Source organism: Salmo salar, chromosome ssa07 (genome assembly GCF_905237065.1).
Source record: "Salmo salar chromosome ssa07, Ssal_v3.1, whole genome shotgun sequence".
Classification (NCBI taxonomy): Eukaryota; Metazoa; Chordata; class Actinopteri; order Salmoniformes; family Salmonidae; genus Salmo; species Salmo salar.
Genome location: NC_059448.1, coordinates 22,981,790 through 23,000,867, shown reverse-complemented (window position 1 = coordinate 23,000,867; position 19,078 = coordinate 22,981,790). Strand labels below are relative to the sequence as shown.

The 19,078-nt window shown below is 43.6% G+C and overlaps 1 protein-coding gene across 10 annotated transcripts in view; it reads right to left on the bottom strand.

Annotated features, from left to right (window-relative positions):
• The window catches only part of LOC106608817 (GRB10-interacting GYF protein 1), a 45,668-nt gene that overhangs the window by 8,400 nt on the left and 18,190 nt on the right, over positions 1 to 19,078 (bottom strand). For 8 of the 10 annotated variants that reach the window (XM_045721737.1, XM_014206983.2, XM_045721733.1 and 5 more), the window contains 20 exons: positions 18,520 to 18,615; positions 18,326 to 18,443; positions 16,323 to 16,434; positions 15,824 to 16,038; positions 15,512 to 15,726; positions 15,291 to 15,375; positions 14,886 to 15,125; positions 14,531 to 14,706; positions 14,147 to 14,306; positions 13,457 to 13,674; positions 12,584 to 12,687; positions 11,759 to 11,859; positions 11,553 to 11,626; positions 6,020 to 6,157; positions 5,560 to 5,757; positions 5,026 to 5,219; positions 4,538 to 4,704; positions 2,357 to 2,520; positions 401 to 448; positions 58 to 202 (listed from right to left, as the gene is read on the bottom strand). In XM_045721737.1, coding sequence (XP_045577693.1) covers positions 58 to 202; positions 401 to 448; positions 2,357 to 2,520; positions 4,538 to 4,704; positions 5,026 to 5,219; positions 5,560 to 5,757; positions 6,020 to 6,157; positions 11,553 to 11,626; positions 11,759 to 11,859; positions 12,584 to 12,687; positions 13,457 to 13,674; positions 14,147 to 14,306; positions 14,531 to 14,706; positions 14,886 to 15,125; positions 15,291 to 15,375; positions 15,512 to 15,726; positions 15,824 to 16,038; positions 16,323 to 16,434; positions 18,326 to 18,443; positions 18,520 to 18,615 — 2,968 coding nt within the window. The remainder of the gene's footprint in view (positions 1 to 57; positions 203 to 400; positions 449 to 2,356; positions 2,521 to 4,537; positions 4,705 to 5,025; positions 5,220 to 5,559; positions 5,758 to 6,019; positions 6,158 to 11,552; positions 11,627 to 11,758; positions 11,860 to 12,583; positions 12,688 to 13,456; positions 13,675 to 14,146; positions 14,307 to 14,530; positions 14,707 to 14,885; positions 15,126 to 15,290; positions 15,376 to 15,511; positions 15,727 to 15,823; positions 16,039 to 16,322; positions 16,435 to 18,325; positions 18,444 to 18,519; positions 18,616 to 19,078) is intronic. The other 2 variants (XM_045721740.1, XM_045721739.1) reach the window with 2 other exon arrangements.

Below are 19,078 nucleotides of genomic sequence, written 5' to 3'. Positions count from 1 at the left end.
TGTAACAAGTGTGCAATAAGTCATAAGTGTGAATGAGTTGAGGAGGACGTGTCTTACCTAGGATGCTGGGGTCAGACTGCAGCATCACGGGCTGTTTCTTCTTCTTCATGCCCCCCTGGGGGTCGTACATCCCTCCCTTAGCCATGTGGGCTGCCTGGAACATAGACTGCAGTGCGCTGGGGTTCACGCCCCGCATGGAGTCCTGGATAAGAGGAATCCAATGAGGTGCAAAGGGGAAAGACACACTGGGAGTCTTTCCTTGATTCCTTACATCCTCTCTCCTTGGTCCCACCTCGTCTCCAATACGTTTTGAGAAAGAGGTGAGAGGACGTGAGGAATCAAGGACATGTTTTAGATTTGTATCCACTGTGCCCAGTCGTAGCAGAGAGAAAGGTCTTACCTGCAGAGGGAAGTTGTTCATGGTCAGCCCTGCTACTTCCTTTGATAGCTAAGTGGAGACAGGACGGTAGGAGATCAAAACTAATACAATATGCTATGCACTGAGACAGGGCAGGGCACACACAGACGTCATCACTAGAGGTCGATCGATTAATCGGCATGGCCGATTTCAAGTTTTCATAACAATCGGTAGTCAGCCTTTTTGGACAGCGATTATGGACGGTTACATTGCAATCCACGAGGAGACTGCGTGGCAGGCTGACCACCTGTTACGTGAGTGCAGCATCAAAATGACCTTGTGGCTGCAAGGAGCCAAGGTAAGTTGCTAGCTAGCATTAAACTGATCTTATAAAAAACAATCAATCTTCACATAATCACTAGTTAACCTAGTAATATCATCAACCATGTGTAGTTAACTAGCTTGTCCTGCGTTGCATATAATCAAAGCGGTGCCTGTTAATATATCATCAAATCACAGCCTAATTCAGCTTCACCAAACAGGTGCTGATTTAACAAAAGCACATTTGCGAAAAAAGCACAATTGTACCTAACCATAAACATCAATGCCTTTCATAAAATCAATACACAGAAGTATATTTTTTTAACCCTGCATATTTAGTTAAAAGAAATTCATGTTAGCAGGCAATATTAACGTGGGAAATTGTGTCACTTCTCTTGCGTTCAGTGCAAGCAGAGTCAGAGTATATGCAGCAGTTTGGGCCACCTGGCTCGTTGCGAACTGTGTGAAGACCATTTCTTCCTAACAAAGACCGTAATTAATTTGGCAGAATTGTACATAATTATGACATAACATTGAAGGTTGTGCAATGTAACAGCAATATTTACACTTAGGGTTGCCACCCGTTCGATAAAATACGGAACGGTTCCGTATTTCACTGAAAGAATTAACGTTTTGTTTTCAAAATGATAGTTTCCAGGTTTGACCATATTAATGACCTGAGGCTCGTATTGCTGTGTGTTTATTATATTATAATTAAATCTATGATTTGATATTTGATAGAGCAGTCTGACTGAGCGATGGTAGGCAGCAGCAGGCTCGTAAGCATTCATTCAAACAGCACTTTCCTGCTTTTGCCAGCAGCTCTTAGCAACGCTTGAAGCACAGCGCTGTTTATGACTTCAAGCCTATCAACTCCCGAGATTAGGCTGGCAATACTATAGTGCCTATAAAAACATACAATAGTCAAAGGTATATGAAATACAAATGGTATAGAGAGAAATATTTGACGCGCCATAATTCCTATAATAACTACAACCTAAAACTCCTTACTTGGGAATATTGAAGACTCATGTTAAAAGGAACCACCAGCTTTCATATGTTCTCATGTTCTGAGCAAGGAACTTAAACGTTAGCTTTTTTACATGGCACATATTGCACTTTTACTTTCTTCTCCATCACTGTGTTTTTGCATTATTTAAATCAAATTGAACATGTTTCATTATTTATTTGCGACTACATTTTATTTATGTATTATATTAAGTTAAAATTAAAGTGTTCATTCAGTATTGTTGTAATTGTCATTATTACAAATATATATATATATATATATATATATATATATATATATATATATATGCTTACGAGCCTGCTGCTGCCTACCACCGCTATATATATATATATATATATAACAATTTGTTTAATTAAATAAAAATTTAAAAAAAAAGTATTATTATATATATATATATTTTTTTTTAAATCGTCCGATTTATCGGCATCGGCTTTCTTTAGTCCTCCAATAAATCGGTATCGGCGTTGAAAAATCATAATCAGTTGACCTCTAGTCATCACACGCACTAACATACTTGAACCACGGACACACTTCCATCATCATAACACTCCATCGGAGGCAGACAGACAGGCAGGCAGACAGGCAGGCAGACAGGCAGGCAGACAGGCAGGCAGACAGGCAGGCAGACAGGCAGGCATAACACACACCTGCTCCTGCTGCCTCTTCTGGTTCTGCTTCTGTTTGGCACGGCGCTCCAGGAACTGCTTGGCGAACTCTTTGGCTTCCATGGTGTCTCCCAGGTAGGAGCAGATAAAGTCCAACACCTCATAGGGAGACTCCACCTCCTTCAGGTACGCCACGATTGTGGACACTATAGACACATGATTGATACAGATTAGAACAGATATGAGAGACAGCGAGAGAAAGAAAAGTAGGTAACACTTCACGACACGGTCATAACCATGTCATAATATGGTCACAACACTCATGACCCATATATGTGTACCTTTTGTGACATATTGCGTTATTTTATGGCTGGTTATGACACCTTAGAGTGTCAAAACCCACATTCATTCTAATTTGTTTTCCCCCTGCCAAGAAGTTGCTTTCTTAAATCCTTTGTTGTTGTAATTAATTATTTACTCATGTTTTTTTTCTCCATCATATTTTAAATGACTTGTAGAAAATACAGCTTTACGACACTGTCAAGAAGCATTATGACCATCATAACCATATAACTCAGATAGGCCTATCACGGACAGGCCCTTATATCAGTCATCAGTTAAAGGGAGTCTTGTCCTGCTCCTGCATTCATCCCAGTCATCAGCAACAGAGCACTGGGGTGGGTGCATGTCTGACAACGTGTGCGCAATGATAATTTAATATGGTGAATTTGTATTTATTTTTGATATATAAACAAACATACTGTTGACACGTAGGCTATGGTGTGATGGAATGTTTTGCCATGTGTGGTAGGTTTGGTAGGTATTGACACTTAAGTCGGTGTCATAACCAGCCATAAAATAACTAGCGTGGTAGGTAATGACATTCATATAGGTGTCATAACCAGCCATAAAATAACTAGCGTGGTAGGTAATGACATTCATATAGGTGTCATAACCAGCCATAAAATAACTAGCGTGGTAGGTAATGACATTTATGTAGGCGTCATAACCAGCCATAAAATAACTAGCGTGGTAGGTAATGACATTCATATAGGTGTCATAACCAGCCATAAAATAACTAGCGTGGTAGGTAATGACATTTATGTAGGAGTCATAACCAGCCATAAAATAACTAGCGTGGTAGGTAATGACATTCATATAGGTGTCATAACCAGCCATAAAATAACTAGCGTGGTAGGTAATGACATTTATGTAGGCGTCATAACCAGCCATAAAATAACTAGCGTGGTAGGTAATGACATTCATATAGGTGTCATAACCAGCCATAAAATAACTAGCGTGGTAGGTAATGACATTCATATAGGTGTCATAACCAGCCATAAAATAACTAGCGTGGTAGGTAATGACATTCATATAGGTGTCATAACCAGCCATAAAATAACTAGCGTGGTAGGTAATGACATTCATATAGGTGTCATAACCAGCCATAAAATAACTAGCGTGGTAGGTAATGACATTTATGTAGGGGTCATAACCAGCCATAAAATAACTAGCGTGGCAGGTAATGACATTTATGTAGGGGTCATAACCAGCCATAAAATAACTAGCGTGGTAGGTAATGACATTTATGTAGGCGTCATAACCAGCCATAAAATAACTAGCGTGGTAGGTAATGACATTCATATAGGTGTCATAACCAGCCATAAAATAACTAGCGTGGTAGGTAATGACATTTATGTAGGGGTCATAACCAGCCATAAAATAACTACAGGTCTAAATATATGTGCCATGGCAGTGTTATGACAGCTGTTTTGACATGGTTATGACTGTCATACTGGGTGTCAAGTAAAGTGTTCCCAAAATGTATTATGGACAAAAGGCGAAAGTCATGTAGATAAGAGTTCGGGGGATTTAGAGAGTGAGGGAGAGGAGTGGTTAAAGAATAGACAGCAGGGTTGCGAGTGTTTCCATCCAGCGAAGAGGACGACAGTTCGGGTTAGGAGGTGACGGTCTCAGGGGAAAAGGAGTGGAACGGTGGAAGAGTTCAAGTCCAGAGGAGAGGAGAAGTTGTGAAAGCATAGGAAGAGCTAAGTGGAGTTACAGAAGGTGTGTTTTATCGTCCAGTTGGGAGGAGGAGTTGTAGGCTTTGGTGTTCGGAGGTGAAGGGAGTGACGGAGGGAGGTAACGTCCAGTGTAGGTGGTGTTGAGGGTTAGGAGGGGGTGGTGGTGGGGGGAGTAACAGAAGGAGGCCACCGTTCTTACCGTCCAGTGGGGAGGAGGTGTTGTTGGCTTGGGTGTTGAGGGCGTGCAGCATCTGTTCACACCAGGTGGTGAACCCGTCCTGAGGCGTCTTGATGCCCTGCAGCAGCTTCAGCAGCTTGTCCTCCTCATCCGTACGCTGCTTCCTACGACTTAACATATACTGCTCACTACAGGGAGGGAGAGGGGTATGGGTTAAATACACACGCAAACATAACGACAGTCACATAAACCATTTACTGCTCACAAGGACAGAGAGAGGGGGTATTTAAATACACACGGCACTCAAGGAGAGACGTTAAAGCGCACACAAAAACTCAGTGAGCGTTTGAATATAGATCGAGTTGGAGAAAGTTCGGGGGGGGGGAGGGACGACAAGGGAGCAAATAGGACAGACGGGGAGAGAGAAAGAGGGAGAGACGGAGAGTGAGATCAAGGCTTCCGGAGCATGTATAGCGAGAGCTCCACTGACAGGTGTTGTTCACATCTACCTGAGTGAGGGGCTGCTGCGGCTGTTCTTCAGACCCTGCATGCTGCCACCTCTGGACTGGTTCTTCACCGCCTCCTCCCACAGACCCATGGCCCCTCCGCCCCCAGCCTTACCCTCCATCCCCCCTCCACCTCCCCACAGGCCCCCTGGGACCGCACCTCCGTCCCCCCACTGACCCATGGACATGCCTTGATGCTGAGGAGAGAGAGTGGAGATGGAACAACAATATCAGACCAGAGTGGACAGGGAACCAACAGAAAGCATCCAATGTCATACTAATGCATTGTACCGTGCCTACAAGCATTTCCACAGCCTCTCTTTGTGAGTGCTGTATGTGAGAGTGTCAGCACTCGGTCTCATTCTTCCCATTCTTTGGATGACATGTTTGTGCTTGCACAGTCTATCGCTTCCTATTCGAGTAGTCTTTCTCAAGCCGAGTGAATCCCAGAAATTCTGAAGAACACTGTACATGTGTGTATATGTTATTATACTACTTTGCAGTCTTATCTGTGTGTGTGTTTTAATAACTACTCACGCGTTCCCTCTGTTGCTGCTGGGCTCTCTGCTGCTGTTTGAGAAGCCTCTCAGCTTCCTGCATGTCCAGCAGACTGAGGCCCTTGGCCCCTGGCTTGTTGAGGCCCCCAGTGCCCCAGCCAGACCCCACCCCGGAGCCTGAGCCCTGCTGAGGGGCCTGCTGGAGGAGCTTCATGATTAGCTCCTGCTGCTGGCGACACTGGAGGGGAGAAACATGCACACAGCGTGAGGGTACTTTATGTACAAGATAGGAGGGAAATCCAAAGATGCATAGACATGCATTATACCCCCCCCACACACACACAACCACAGACAGTTACTGAACTAGCCAACAGTGCAAATAACTGAACACACACTATCAAGAAAACTAAAATGTAAATTAAAAAAACATGTCAAAGTATTCACTCTGAAACAGTACAGGTAAAATCTTCCTATTTCATCAGCTATATCGTTGTACTCACCTGTTTGCGTCTGAAGATCTCCTCCTCCTCCCTCCTCTTCTGCTCCTCCTGCTGCCTCCTTTTCTCCTCTCTCCTCTTGCGCTGCTCCTCCTCTTCGCGCTTCGTCCTGAGTTCAGCCTCCCTCCTCTCCTGCTGGAGCTGCCATAGGGGTCAGAGGTCAGGGGTCAATGTGGACGACAGCTCAGACTGTATTGACTTGACAACACATTTTTGCTTGTTAGGTTTTTCCATGGGAAAAATACCCCTAATCTAAAAAGATTTGAGAAAAGGGCCAGGATATACAGTGCAATCGAAGGTATTCAGACCCCTTGACTTTTCCCACATTGTTACGTTACAGCCTTATTCTAAAATGGATTAAATAGTTTTTCCCCCCCTCATCAATCCACACATGATACCCTATAATGACAAAGTAAAAACAGGTTTTAATAATTACAAATAAACTGAAATATCACATTTACATAAGTATTCAGACCATTTACTCAGTACTTCGTTGAAGCACCTTTGGCAGTGATTACACCTCGAGTCTTCTTGGGTATAACGCTGCAACCTTGGCACACCTGTATTTGGGAAATTCTCCCATTCTTCTCTGCAGATACTCTCAAGCTCTGTCAGGTCAGATGAGGAGTGTTGCTGCACAGCTATTTTCAGACCTCTCCAGAGATGTTAGATCGGGTTCAAGTCCGGGCTCTGGCTAGGCCACTCAAGGACATTCAGAGACTTGTCCCGAAGCCACTCCTGCGTTGTCTTGGCTGTGTGCTTAGGGTTGTTGTCCTGTTGGAAGGTGAACCTTCGTCCCAGTCTGAGGTCCTGAGCGCTCTGGATCAGGTTTTCATCAAGGATCTTTCTGTACTTTGCTCCGGTCATCCTTCCCTCCAGCCTGACTAGTCTCCCAGTCCCTGCGGTTGAAAAACATCCCCACAGCATGATACTGCCACCACCATGCTTCATCGTAAGGATGGTGCCAGGTTTCGTCCAGACGTGACACTTGACATTCTGGCTAAAGAGTTCAATCTTGGTTTCATCAGACCAGAGAATCTTGTTTCTCATGGTCAGAGTCCTTTAGATGCCTATTGGCAAACTCCAAGCGGCTGTCATGTGCTTTGTCCTGAGGAGTGGCTTCCGTCTGGCCACCTAACATAAAGGCCTGATTGGTGGAGTGCTGTAGAGATGGTTGTCCTTCTGGAAGGTTCTCCCATCTCCACAGAGGATCTCTGTCAGAGTGACCATCGGGTTCTTGGTCACCTCCCTGACCAAGAACCTTCTCCCCCGACAGCTCAGTTTGGCTGGGCGGCCAGTTCTAGGAAGAGTCTTGGTGGTTCCAAACTTCTTCCATTTAAGGATGGAGGCCAGTGTTCTTGGGGACCTTCAATTCTGCAGACATTTTTTGGTACCCTACCCCAGATCTGTGCCGTGATACAATCCTGTATCGGAGCTCTACGGACAATTCCTTTGACCTCATAGTTTGGTTTTTGCTCTGACATGCACTGTCAACTGTGGGACTTTCTGTAGACAAACGTGTGCCTTTCCAAATCATGTCCAATCAACTGAATTTACCACAGGTGGACTCCAATGAAGTTGTAGAAACATCTCAAGGATGATTAATGAAAACAGGACATACCTAATCTCAATTTTGAGTCTCTAGCAAAGGGTTTGAAAACTTAAGGTATCTGTTATTTATTTGTAACTAAATGTACTAAAATTTCTAAAAACCTGTTTTCAATTTGTCTTTATGGGGTATTGTGTGTAAATTGTTGAGGAATTTAGTTGATTCATTCAATTTTAGAATTAAAGGCTGTAACATAACAATATGTGGAAAAAGGGATGGGGTCTTAATACTTTCCAAATCCAGTGTAGACATGCCAGCTGAATTCAGAGACTGAAAGGCTCTTGGTTCCAAGATATCCTCAGTTTGATATACAGTACCAGTCAAAAGTTGACACACAGACTCATTCAAGGTTTTTTTTTTTATTTTTACTATTTTCTACATTGTAGAAACAATAAAAAAAGTGTTAAACAACTCAAAATATATTTTATATTTGAGATTCTTCAAAGTAGCCACCCTTTACGTTGATGACAGGTAAAGGTGACTACCTCATGAAGCTTGTTGAGAGAATGCCAAGAGTGTGCAAAGCTGTCAAGGCAAATAGTGGCTACTTTGAAGAATCTCAAATATAAAATGTATTTTGATTTGTTGAACACTTTTTTGGTTACATGATACCATATGTGTTATTTCATCGTTTTGATGTCGTCACTATTATTCTACAATGTAGAAAATAGTAAAAAGAAAGAAAAACACTTGAATGAGTAGGTGTGTCCAAAATTTTGACTACAACTGTATGTGACCCGTTTCAGGAAGCTAGGCGTATGCCACTACTTCACAGGAGAGGCATTTGAACGTATTTTTTGGCAGAAATGCCTTCTGGAACATGTGAACTTTTCATGTGTCCTCATAACAAACTTGAATTCCATCTGTAAATACAAAATACAATTGTTTAATTAAAAGCTTAGTTAGTTTAGCCGCGGAAAGACAAGAACCTTCCCGCTAGCCATGATTGGCTGAGATAATGGGTGGGCTGGACATTCTGGGAGATGAGTTTTGATTGGTCTTCCATGTAGCATGCTTCTGTCTATAACGTGAGCTGCTCAGTATGTGTTGATACTCCTTTCTACTGCAGCATTTTTGAAAGATATAACATTAGCCATCAAGAACTATAAAAGTTATGCTACTTTTCTCAACAACATTAATGCCCCTGAACTTAGCAGGCACTATATACAGATCAGTGGGAAAAAGTGATGGGCTACTTTCTGCACACGCCACGGTCAGTGTGAACCGGAGTGACTTGACACAACGCTGGCCAAACAAAACCGAGTTAAACGGTTCCAGTCCACCGTGAAGCGTTCATCCATGTATATGGGTAAGAGTCTAGCTGCAAGTTAAAAGCGTACTGTTAGCTAGCTAGTGAACGTTAGCTTGCTGGCTCGCTAGCTAACGTTACGTGTATGATCTGTGTAGTAATATTATTTGAATCAGAAATCCATCTGCATTGCTAGTTATAGCCTTATAGCCTAATGTTAGCTTGCTAGCATTGAACCTAGTTGGTTAGCTTTAGCTACCTGCAGATTCATACTATGACAATGTTTGTATTGGTAGTATTAAGAGTTGGGATTATGCCGGTTCATTGTTTAGCTAGCTACGTGTCTAAACAAAAAGACTCCACTCCGACAGATGATTAGATTACTCATCCAGTTAGCCAGGTGTGATTACAGCCATCTATTGTATTTTATGAACATGACAAGTGACCCATCCACTTAGCTAGATGTTGTTTGGGGTTGGTTATAGCATTTCTTTCACATGACCCATCAATTTAGACAAGAGTGTCGGATGGCGTCATGTAATAATTATAAAATATTTATACAAATAGTTTTTTATCTGGACACTGTTTTTGATATTGCTACTATGTAAGTAACCATTTCAATGTACCGTTTACACCTTCTGTATCCTGTACATGTGACAAACTTAGATTTGATATAGTGTGTGTTTACCAGAGACGGTAATGTGAAAAACATGACTTGCACCAAAGTCAGATTAGGATATAGGCCAACGATTAGATAGTACATTTTTACCTAGAGTTTTTTTCTTATTGTAGGCTACTTCTTTTACCACTTTTAGTCTTGATATCTTTGGCTGTTAACTTGTTATGGATAGGGGGCAGTATTTTCACGGCCGGATAAAAAACGTACCCGATTTAATCTGATTATTACTCCTGCCCAGAAACTAGAATATGCATATAATTATTAGCTTTGGATAGAAAACACTCCAAAGTTTCTAAAACTGTTTGAATGGTGTCTGTGAGTATAACAGAACTCATTTGGCAGGCCAAAACCTGAGAAGATTCCAAACAGGAAGCGCCCTCTCTGACTATTTCTTGGGCTTCTTGATCATCTCTATCCAAAACAGGGGATCTCTGCTGTAACGTGACATTTTGTAACGCTCCCATAGGCTCTCAGAAGGCGCCAGAACATTGAATGATGACTTTGCAGGCCATGGCTGAAAAACAGTAGCGCATTTGGATAGTGGTCGATCTGAGAACAATGAGACTGGGGGCGCGTGCACGAGGCGACTCCATGTTTTTATTTTTTCGTCTTTGAACGAAAACAGGGTTTCCCGGTCGGAATATTATTGCTTTTTTACGAGAAAAATCGCATAAAAATTTATTTTAAACAGCGTTTGACATGCTTCGAAGTACGGTAATGTAATATTTTGACATTTTTTGTCACGAAACGCGCCGGGCGCGTCACCCTTCTTTACCCTTCGGATAGTGTCTTGAACGCACAAACAAAACGCCGCTATTTGGATATAACTATGGATTATTTGGAACCAAACCAACATTTGTTATTTAAGTAGAAGTCCTGGGAGTGCATTCTGACGAAGAACAGCAAAGGTAATCCAATTTTTCTTATAGTAAATCTGAGTTTGGTGAGTACCACACTTGGTGGGTGTCAAAATAGCTAGCCATGATGACCAGGCTATCTACTCAGAATATTGCAAAATGTGCTTTCACCGAAAAGCTATTTTAAAATCGGACATAGCGATTGCATAAAGGAGTTCTGTATCTATAATTCTTAAAATAGTTATGTTTTTTGTGAACGTTTATCATGAGTAATTTAGTAAATTCACCGGAAGTGTTCGGTGGGAATGCTAGTTCTGAACGTCACATGCTAATGTAAAAAGCTGGTTTTTGATATAAATATGAACTTGATTGAACAAAACATGCATGTATTGTATAACATAATGTCCTAGGAGTGTCATCTGATGAAGATCAAAGGTTAGTGCTGCATTTAGCTGTGGTTTTGTTTTTTGTGACATTATATGCTAGCTTGAAAAATGGGTGTCTGATTATTTCTGGCTGGGTACTCTGCTGACATAATCTAATGTTTTGCTTTCGCTGTAAAGCCTTTTTGAAATCGGACAGTGTGGTTAGATAAAGGAGAGTCTTGTCTTTAAAATGGTGTAAAATAGTCATATGTTTGAAAAATGGAAGTTTGGGGATTTTTGAGGAATTTGTAATTCGCGCCACGCCTATCATTGGATATTGGAGCAGGTGTTCCGCTGGCGGAACGTCTAGATGTAAGAGGTTATTAACTACACTACTCACTCTGTTTAGCACATGGCCTCACATGAGAATCCTTAAAGAGATGGGTGGGGCTAAGGCTTTAGAGGGTGTGAACGATGCTGAATGAGTGTAGACAAAGAAGAGCCCTTCAGTAGGCGTATCAAAATATTCAAGGAACATTCTCTCAAAAATGTGGTTACAAATTTATCAACTTTCAAAGCAGAATTACATTCCCATTGTTCCTCAACTGCAGTGTATGATGTACCATTTTCTAGCTGTCTCTTTTATCCAATATAAAAAACACAATTTCATATTTTGCTACGTAAGACCGAATCTAGGCGGTCAGTCACATAAATACATGTGGAAATCTACAACGGTGTGTTACTAGGTTCCCACAGCCAGAGGGCGCCAGCACTCACCTTCTGAAGCTGTTCGAGTGTTGGACCCTGAGTTGAAGAATTCATTGTTAAGTCCCATAAACTGGCTTCACCGCCTGTATGGACAGAAGAGAGAGGGGGGATAAGAGAGTGTTGGAAAGTCATCCCACTCTATACTGTGGCAGTGAGCAAAAAAATCCACAAGCGCTGACATTGATTGATGAATGTATACGTATGCGTCTGTGTACCTGATTGCTGTGAAGCTGAGGTATGCATGTCCCACATGGACCCTGTATCTGGCACTGACATCGACCTGTTCACTGAAGGCATCATACCCTGTTCTCCACACCTAGGACAAAAAAGCGAGAGACTTGTAAAACATGGAAACTGCAAGGGAAATACTTACCAGACAGGGGTTGGAACCGGGAACAGAACCGGAAACCGGAAAAGACTGACATTTTTTGAGGAACAGAATCAGAACCGGGAACGAAAGTGATCTATACTGTTCCAGAACAGAAACGTTATTTTAAAAGAATGGGAACAGATTAATAATGTATTTTAGGTTCTGGGCATTTTTTTTTTTCAGTCCCACAAAAAGCGTTGCTAGTGTGTGTGCGTAGGCAACTTGTCCCTCCCCTTTCAAAGCGTAGCCTACTGACGTTACAAGTGTGACTCGGAAATAAGGGAGAAATGTTTTATTAGAGAAGAATGGATTCAACTTTTCAATGCCAGTTATGTTTTACATTGGATTTATTAACTACAAAAATAAGTGTTATTTAAATTCTGGTGGTGCGTTGCACACACAAACTTGTTAGCCAACTGTCTGAAGTTCAAACACATTCAAAGTTAATTCATAGAAGCCGCTCCTCCGTAGTTATAATCTGTGGGCCTAATTCAGAATGAAACGACTGGAAAATAAATTTAGTTCCAACCCCTGATATCAGCTGCAAGATTATTCTTTTGATATAGCCTGTTCATTTTGTTACACCTTAATTTGATAAGTGGCTCCACTTTGCTTAGTTCCGATTCCATTTTCCACAAAACTTAATGTGTCATTTTGTCCTATGAGGTACCTGTTGATGAGCTGGAATAGCTGCTGCTGCTGCTGGAGTTGCTGATAGAGAGCTGCTGCTGCCAAGTCCTGTTGCTTCTTCAAACGGTCCTGATCCATGTTACCCTGAGAGGAACACACAGGATAAATACAGGAACAGTCACACACACGGGAGATACAGACAGGCTACATGCACTGCTCAATGTCCACACACACAAATCTCATAAAACACAGCAAGAGCAAACCCCAAAATTCTCAGCCTCCAGTATCTATGCTGCAGTAGTCTATGTGCCGGGGGGGCTAGTGTCAGTCTGTTATATCTGGTGTCCTGTGTGAATTTAAGTATAATTCTCTCTCCCTCCCAGAGGACCTGAGCCCTAGGACCATGCCTCAGGACTACCTGGCCTGATGACTCCTGGCTGCCCACAGTCAACCTTGGTGATGCTGCTGCTCCAGTTTCAACTGTTCTGCCTGCGGCTATGGAACCCTGACCTGTTTACCGGACGTTCTACCTTGTCCCGGACCTGCTGCTTTGCTTGCTGTTTGGGGTTTTAGCCTGGGTATCTGTATAAGCACTTTGTGACATCTGCTGATGTAAAAAAGGGCTTTATGAATACATTTGATTTGATTACATAAACTTCTATTGTACAAATACAACAATAGATTACTACACTATAAATAAGTAGACACTAAGCATTGAGCACTACTCTCGACAGTAGTCGCAGAACAAAAACCACACGGCATACAATAAATCTGGACTCCTCTACATTCCACACACCCCCACGCCATCAACAACAGCAACACAGAATAATACTACTACTTTTGTTTTCCCCTCCAGCAAACTCCACATACCATCCTCCCACCCCCCCACCCTATCCCCAGCTGCCTCACTCACAGCAGGACCCCGGGGTGGCAGCGGCTGAGGGCGCGGTGGTGGAGGTCTCACCAGCAGGGGCGGTGGGGAGGGCCCGGGGGCGAAAGGCACGCGCCCCCACATCTTGATGACGTCGCCCAGCGGCTGGAAGCCCTCGTCGCAGCCCCTCTTCACCAGCAGAGACATGGAGAAGTAGCCCGCCTGGAACCACTCGTACATCTCCAGAGTGGTGAACGGACCTACGGGGGGGGGAGTAGTGACACAAAAATTAAGGTATAGGAGAAAAGAGGGCGAGAGGGGGGATGTTGTGAGGGGAAAGAGGGTGAGAAGAGATGGCAGACAGGTGAGAGGTGCAAGTTGTTGCCTAGGGTATCTGCAATTTCCTGTGTGTGTGTGTGTGTGTGTGTGTGTGTGTGTGTGTGTGTGTGTGTGTGTGTGTTCGTGTGTCATAGGAGGTTGGCGGCACCTTAATTTTGGAGGATGGGCTCGTGGTAATAGCTGGAGCGGAATAGTATCAAATACAACAAACATTTCGTTTCCATGCGTTTGATACCATTCCATTCGCGCAGTTCCAGTCATTATCGTGAGCCGTTCTGCCCTCAGCAGCCTCCATTGGTGTGTATGGTTTTGAATGTGTACATGTGATTGTGTGCGTCTCCCCACATTTGGCCTATGTGCAAGTGTGTATGTATGTTGCGACTGTGTGTGTACCCTGGATCTCTGCCTGGGGGTCCTTGTAGAACCACTTCATGGCAGCGTCGTGGGAGAGGGGCAGGGCAGAGGCTGTGTTCCTGCTCTCCTGTAGCATCTGGGTAAAACACTCCTCCTCTAGAGACGTGTCCTGCAGGGACGCCACCATCTTCTCTGCCTCCTGCACACAGAGGAAGACGGAAAGCCGGGGGGGGTCATAAAAACACTACATCACTTATCTGGGCTGTACTTTTACCAATGTTTCTTCTGTAATATTACTACATACTGAGACCGGAGTGTTGTTTCGGACCAAACCAAAAAGGAGATTCTCGATTGAAGGTGCTTTTTAGTCCAGGGTTTCATATTTGTCCAGGAAACCCACCCCCAGACTAGTAGTGTTCGTACCTGTTGCAGGTGCTTCATGCCCTCGTCGTCCTCGGTGTCACCCCCTGGTGGCGGGGGGAGGTGGGTAGCAGCAGAGGAGGAGGAGGCGGAGGGAGGGGGTGAAGGCAGACTGGAGGAGGTGCTGGGGCTCTGCTGGGTGGTGGAGCCCTCTGCTGGTGATCCTTCAGGAACTACTACTACAACAAGAGGAATAAATCAGTGGGGAGGAGTGGAAGTTAAAACACAGAGAGAACATGGCTAGTGTTCACACGATTTCTATCTATAAATGGTGTTTCTTTTTCACAGGTCTGTGAAATTCAAATCACTTGAACTTCATTAAAAGAGAGAAAGAAAGAGTAACACAGAACACTAGTACCTTCACTTGGCATCTTGCTGGCCTTGGCAGGGACAGGAACAGCAAGAGGAGCAGGAGCAGGGAGAGGAGCAGGAAGAGGGTGGCTGTCGGCCATCTGAGAGGCCTCCAGCTCAGCCACTGTGAGGGAGAGCTGGGGCATGGGGGGGTTGAGGCCCAGAGCTGGAGGGGCAGGGGGAGAGGAGGAGGGGGGACTGGTTCTGTTCTTCACCTCCCCGTCACTGGCTGATTCCTTGGCGTCAACTAGAGAGAGGAGAGGGTGAGGGGAAAAAAGGCCAGAAAATAGAACGTTGTTTTTTAAATTCTTTTTAATTAGGAGAGATTGAGTTGAAAAACACTCATAAACCTTTGAGATAAAGATATCAATTAAAAAGTAACTTAAGGTAAGAAAGAGTGCAGCTCCCTCACCTCTCTGTCCTCCATTCATGATCCTCTCCATGCCTGACAGGCTCTCTTCCTCCTCCTCTATACCCTGGAAGTCAAACTCATCATCCTTTGACAGAGAACGACACAATTAGCTGAAAATGCATTACTGTCACCCACCAACTGAATTCACAGAATAACTAGACACAGAAAGACAGGCATATTTGTAGACAACCTCCTTGCACGCATGCACACTAACACCCTACCTTGGATAGGGGGAGGAAAGCTCCGGATGCGTCGAAGGTGCCCATTTCTCCGTCCTCTTCATCAGTGCACCACTCAGGCAGTCCGTCTCTGTCGTCCTCTAACCCTTCGCTCCCGGCCCGCCTGCGACCTCCGCCGAAGTCAAACTCAAACTTCCTGCGACGCCCCTCAACTGGCCCGTCGTGCTCCCGCCAGCCTGCAGACCTTGGACCACCGTCTGATGAAGGGAAAGATAGAGATAAGGTGACATCACTCTGTGCTGTGTGTACGTTTCCAGAATAGTGTGTGTGTGTGTGTGTGTGTGTGTGCGCTACCATCTAATCTACGTGCTCCGGCCAGTCTCCAGCTGCCTCCTGGGTCGGCCCCCTCCTCTTCCTCCTGCTCCTCTCTGAGGGTACGCCAGTTCTCACTGTCAGACCGTGTGTAGTCCTTCCTCGGCACCCCCGGCACAGGGACACCCGTCACCTCCTCTAATCCAACACGTACCCCCTCCCTGGCACGCGCAGGCTTCTCAAAACGCCTCTCGCCCCTGGAGGAGGAGAGGGGAAAACTTGGAAAATAGAAGTTACTCTTACATTTTAAACCTTACCTTTACCTGAGCCGGGAAGGTTATTTCTGAAAGATGAGTCACTTGGATTAAGGGCACCTTCAACAATTTCAATTAAATCTAAAAATCGCTCCTCCAGTTACTTAGTAACCAATAAGCTTCTCATTCACATCCTAAAATGACTAATCATTTCAGATTTCAAGGCAAATGGGGAACGAGTGAAACAGTAGAGAGAGACAGGGTAGTAAGAGGCAGTGAGTGTTTACCTGTCATCCCAGCTCTGGCTGCGATAGATCTCTCTGGCTCCGCGGCCGAAGCCCACCTCTCCCTCCTCAATACTTCTTTGGTAGAATCCTCCACTCTCTCCTCGGCCTCGCCCTGGAACAAGAACACACAGAGACACGCTCAAAACCACACTCAAAACAAACTGCCGTTTCCTTCACTGTACCAGACCGGACACACTTGATTCATATGCAAACAACGCTGTGCAAGCAAAGGGAGTACATAAGTACTGTGAGTTTAACCTGTTGGGTCTAGGGGGCAGCATTTGCACGTCTGGATAAAAAAAATTTACCCGATTTAATCTGGTTACTAATCCTACCCAGTAACTAGAATATGCATATACTTATTATATATGGATAGAAAACACTCTAAAGTTTCCAAAACTGTTTGAATGGTGTCTGTGAGTATAACAGAACTCATTTGGCAGGCAAAACCCTGAGACATTTTCTGACAGGAAGTGGATACCTGATGTGTTGTATTGAGTTTAAACCTATCCCATTGAAAAACACAGGGGTTTAGGAATATTTTGGCACTTCCTATTGCTTCCACTAGATGTCACCAGCCTTTACAAAGTGTTTTGAGTCTTCTGGAGGGAGATCTGACCGAACAAGAGCCATGGAACGGTGATGTCCCATTAGACACCTGGCGCGCTACTTCATGTTGGGTACCCTCGTTCCAATACGTTATAAAAGGCTATGCATTCGTCCACCTTGAATATTATTCATGTTCTGGTTAAAAAAGGCCCTAATGATTTATGCTATACAACGTTTGACATGTTTGAACGAACGGAAATATATTTTTCCCCTCGTTCATGACGAGAAGTCCGGCTGGCTTACATCATGTGCTAACGAGACGGAGATTTTTGGACATAAATGATGAGCTTTTTTGAACAAAACTACATTCGTTATGGACCTGTGATACCTGGAAGTGACATCTGATGAAGAGAATCAAAGGTAATGGATTATTTACATAGTATTTTCGATTTTAGATCTCCCCAACATGACGTCTAGTCTGTATCGCAACGCGTATTTTTCTGGGCACAGTGCTCAGATTATTGCAAAGTGTGATTTCCCAGTAAGGTTATTTTTAAATCTGGCAAGTTGATTGCGTTCAAAAGATGTAAATCTATAATTCTTTAAATGACAATATAATATTTTACCAATGTTTTCTAATTTTAATTATTTAATTTGTGACGCTGACTTGACTGCCGGTTATTGGAGGGAAACGATTTCCTCAACATCAATGCCATAGTAAAACGCTGTTTTTGTATATAAATATGAACTTGATAGAACTAAAAATGCATGCATTGTCTAACATAATGTCCTAGGAGTGTCATCTGATGGAGATTGTAAAAGGTTAGTGTATCATTTTAGCTGGTTTTATGGTTTTGGTGACCCTGTCTTTGACTTGACAAAACATTACACACAACTCTTGTAAATGTACTGTCCTAACATACTCTAAATTTATGCTTTCGCCGTAAAACCTTTTTGAAATCGTAAAACGTGGTTAGATTAAGGAGATGTTTATCTTTCAAATGGTGTAACATAGTTGTATTTTTGAAAAATTTGAATTTTGACATTTATTTGGATTCAAATTTGCCGCTCTTGAAATGCACCTGCTGTTGATGGAGTGCACCACGGGTGGCACGCTAGCGTCCCACCTAGCCCCAAGAGGTTAACAAGGTGAGCACATAAGCAAGGCAGTAAGACAGGACTATTTAGACAGGGCCAAGAGCAATCACAGACGTCAGATGAGATCACAAAAGCTAAACACATAAAAGCAAGCCTGGCTTAAATAAACTGTTTACCTTTTGTGTTGTTATGGCTTGAGCTCAGCGCGCCTTTCATTTGGTTAGAATTCACCCATAGGCACAGATCTGGGATCAGCTGACCCTCCCTAAATCCTAAAGTTACTATTTGTTTTTCCCCCACAAATGGTTATCTTAGATCAGTGTCTTGAGGGCAACAACACGTGCGTTTCTTCTCACCTCGGCCTCCTCCTCGTGTAGTGCCTCTGCCTCGGGCCATGCCCGCAGGGGCGACTCCACCTCCTTTACCCATGAGCCTCATCACTGCCACGCTGTTCACAGACATGGAGAAGTTCCTCTGGTAGAAGAGAACAGAGGAATGTACAGAATGCCAGTTGGGTGGGAACAAGTGTGTGTGTGTGTGAGAGACTGACCTGCTCCTCCTCAGTGAGAGGCTCCAGTGCCAGCGGCTGCATGGGCTCATCTTGCAGAATAGCAGCAAACTCCTTATCCTGCATGTCCTCTGGGGCCTGGACACAACAACAAAGAACAAAACAATGTAAACAAACACTACTTCCTATGGGATTGGAATGATCCAACACTCAACTGTACAATTGTAGCCTAGACTCTCACACTGGCAAGTCACAACAGGCCAGTTTTCACAAATGGGGAAGGTTGCACAGACCCAGATTTAGACTACTCCTGGACTAAGTGGTAGCGGTGAAGTAGTAGTAGCAGTGTAATAGTAGTAGTGATGTAATAGTAGTAGCAGTAGAAGTAGCAGTAGTGGTTTAATAGTAGTAGTGTATTAGTAGTAGTAGCAGTAGTAGAAATAGTGTAATAGTAGTAGTAGTGTAATAGTAGTAGTGGTGTAATAGCAGTAGTGGTGTAATAGCAGTAGTGATGTAATAGCAGTAGTGGTGTAATAGTAGTAGCAGTAGTAGTGTAATAGCAGTAGTGGTGTAATAGCAGTAGTGATGTAATAGCAGTAGT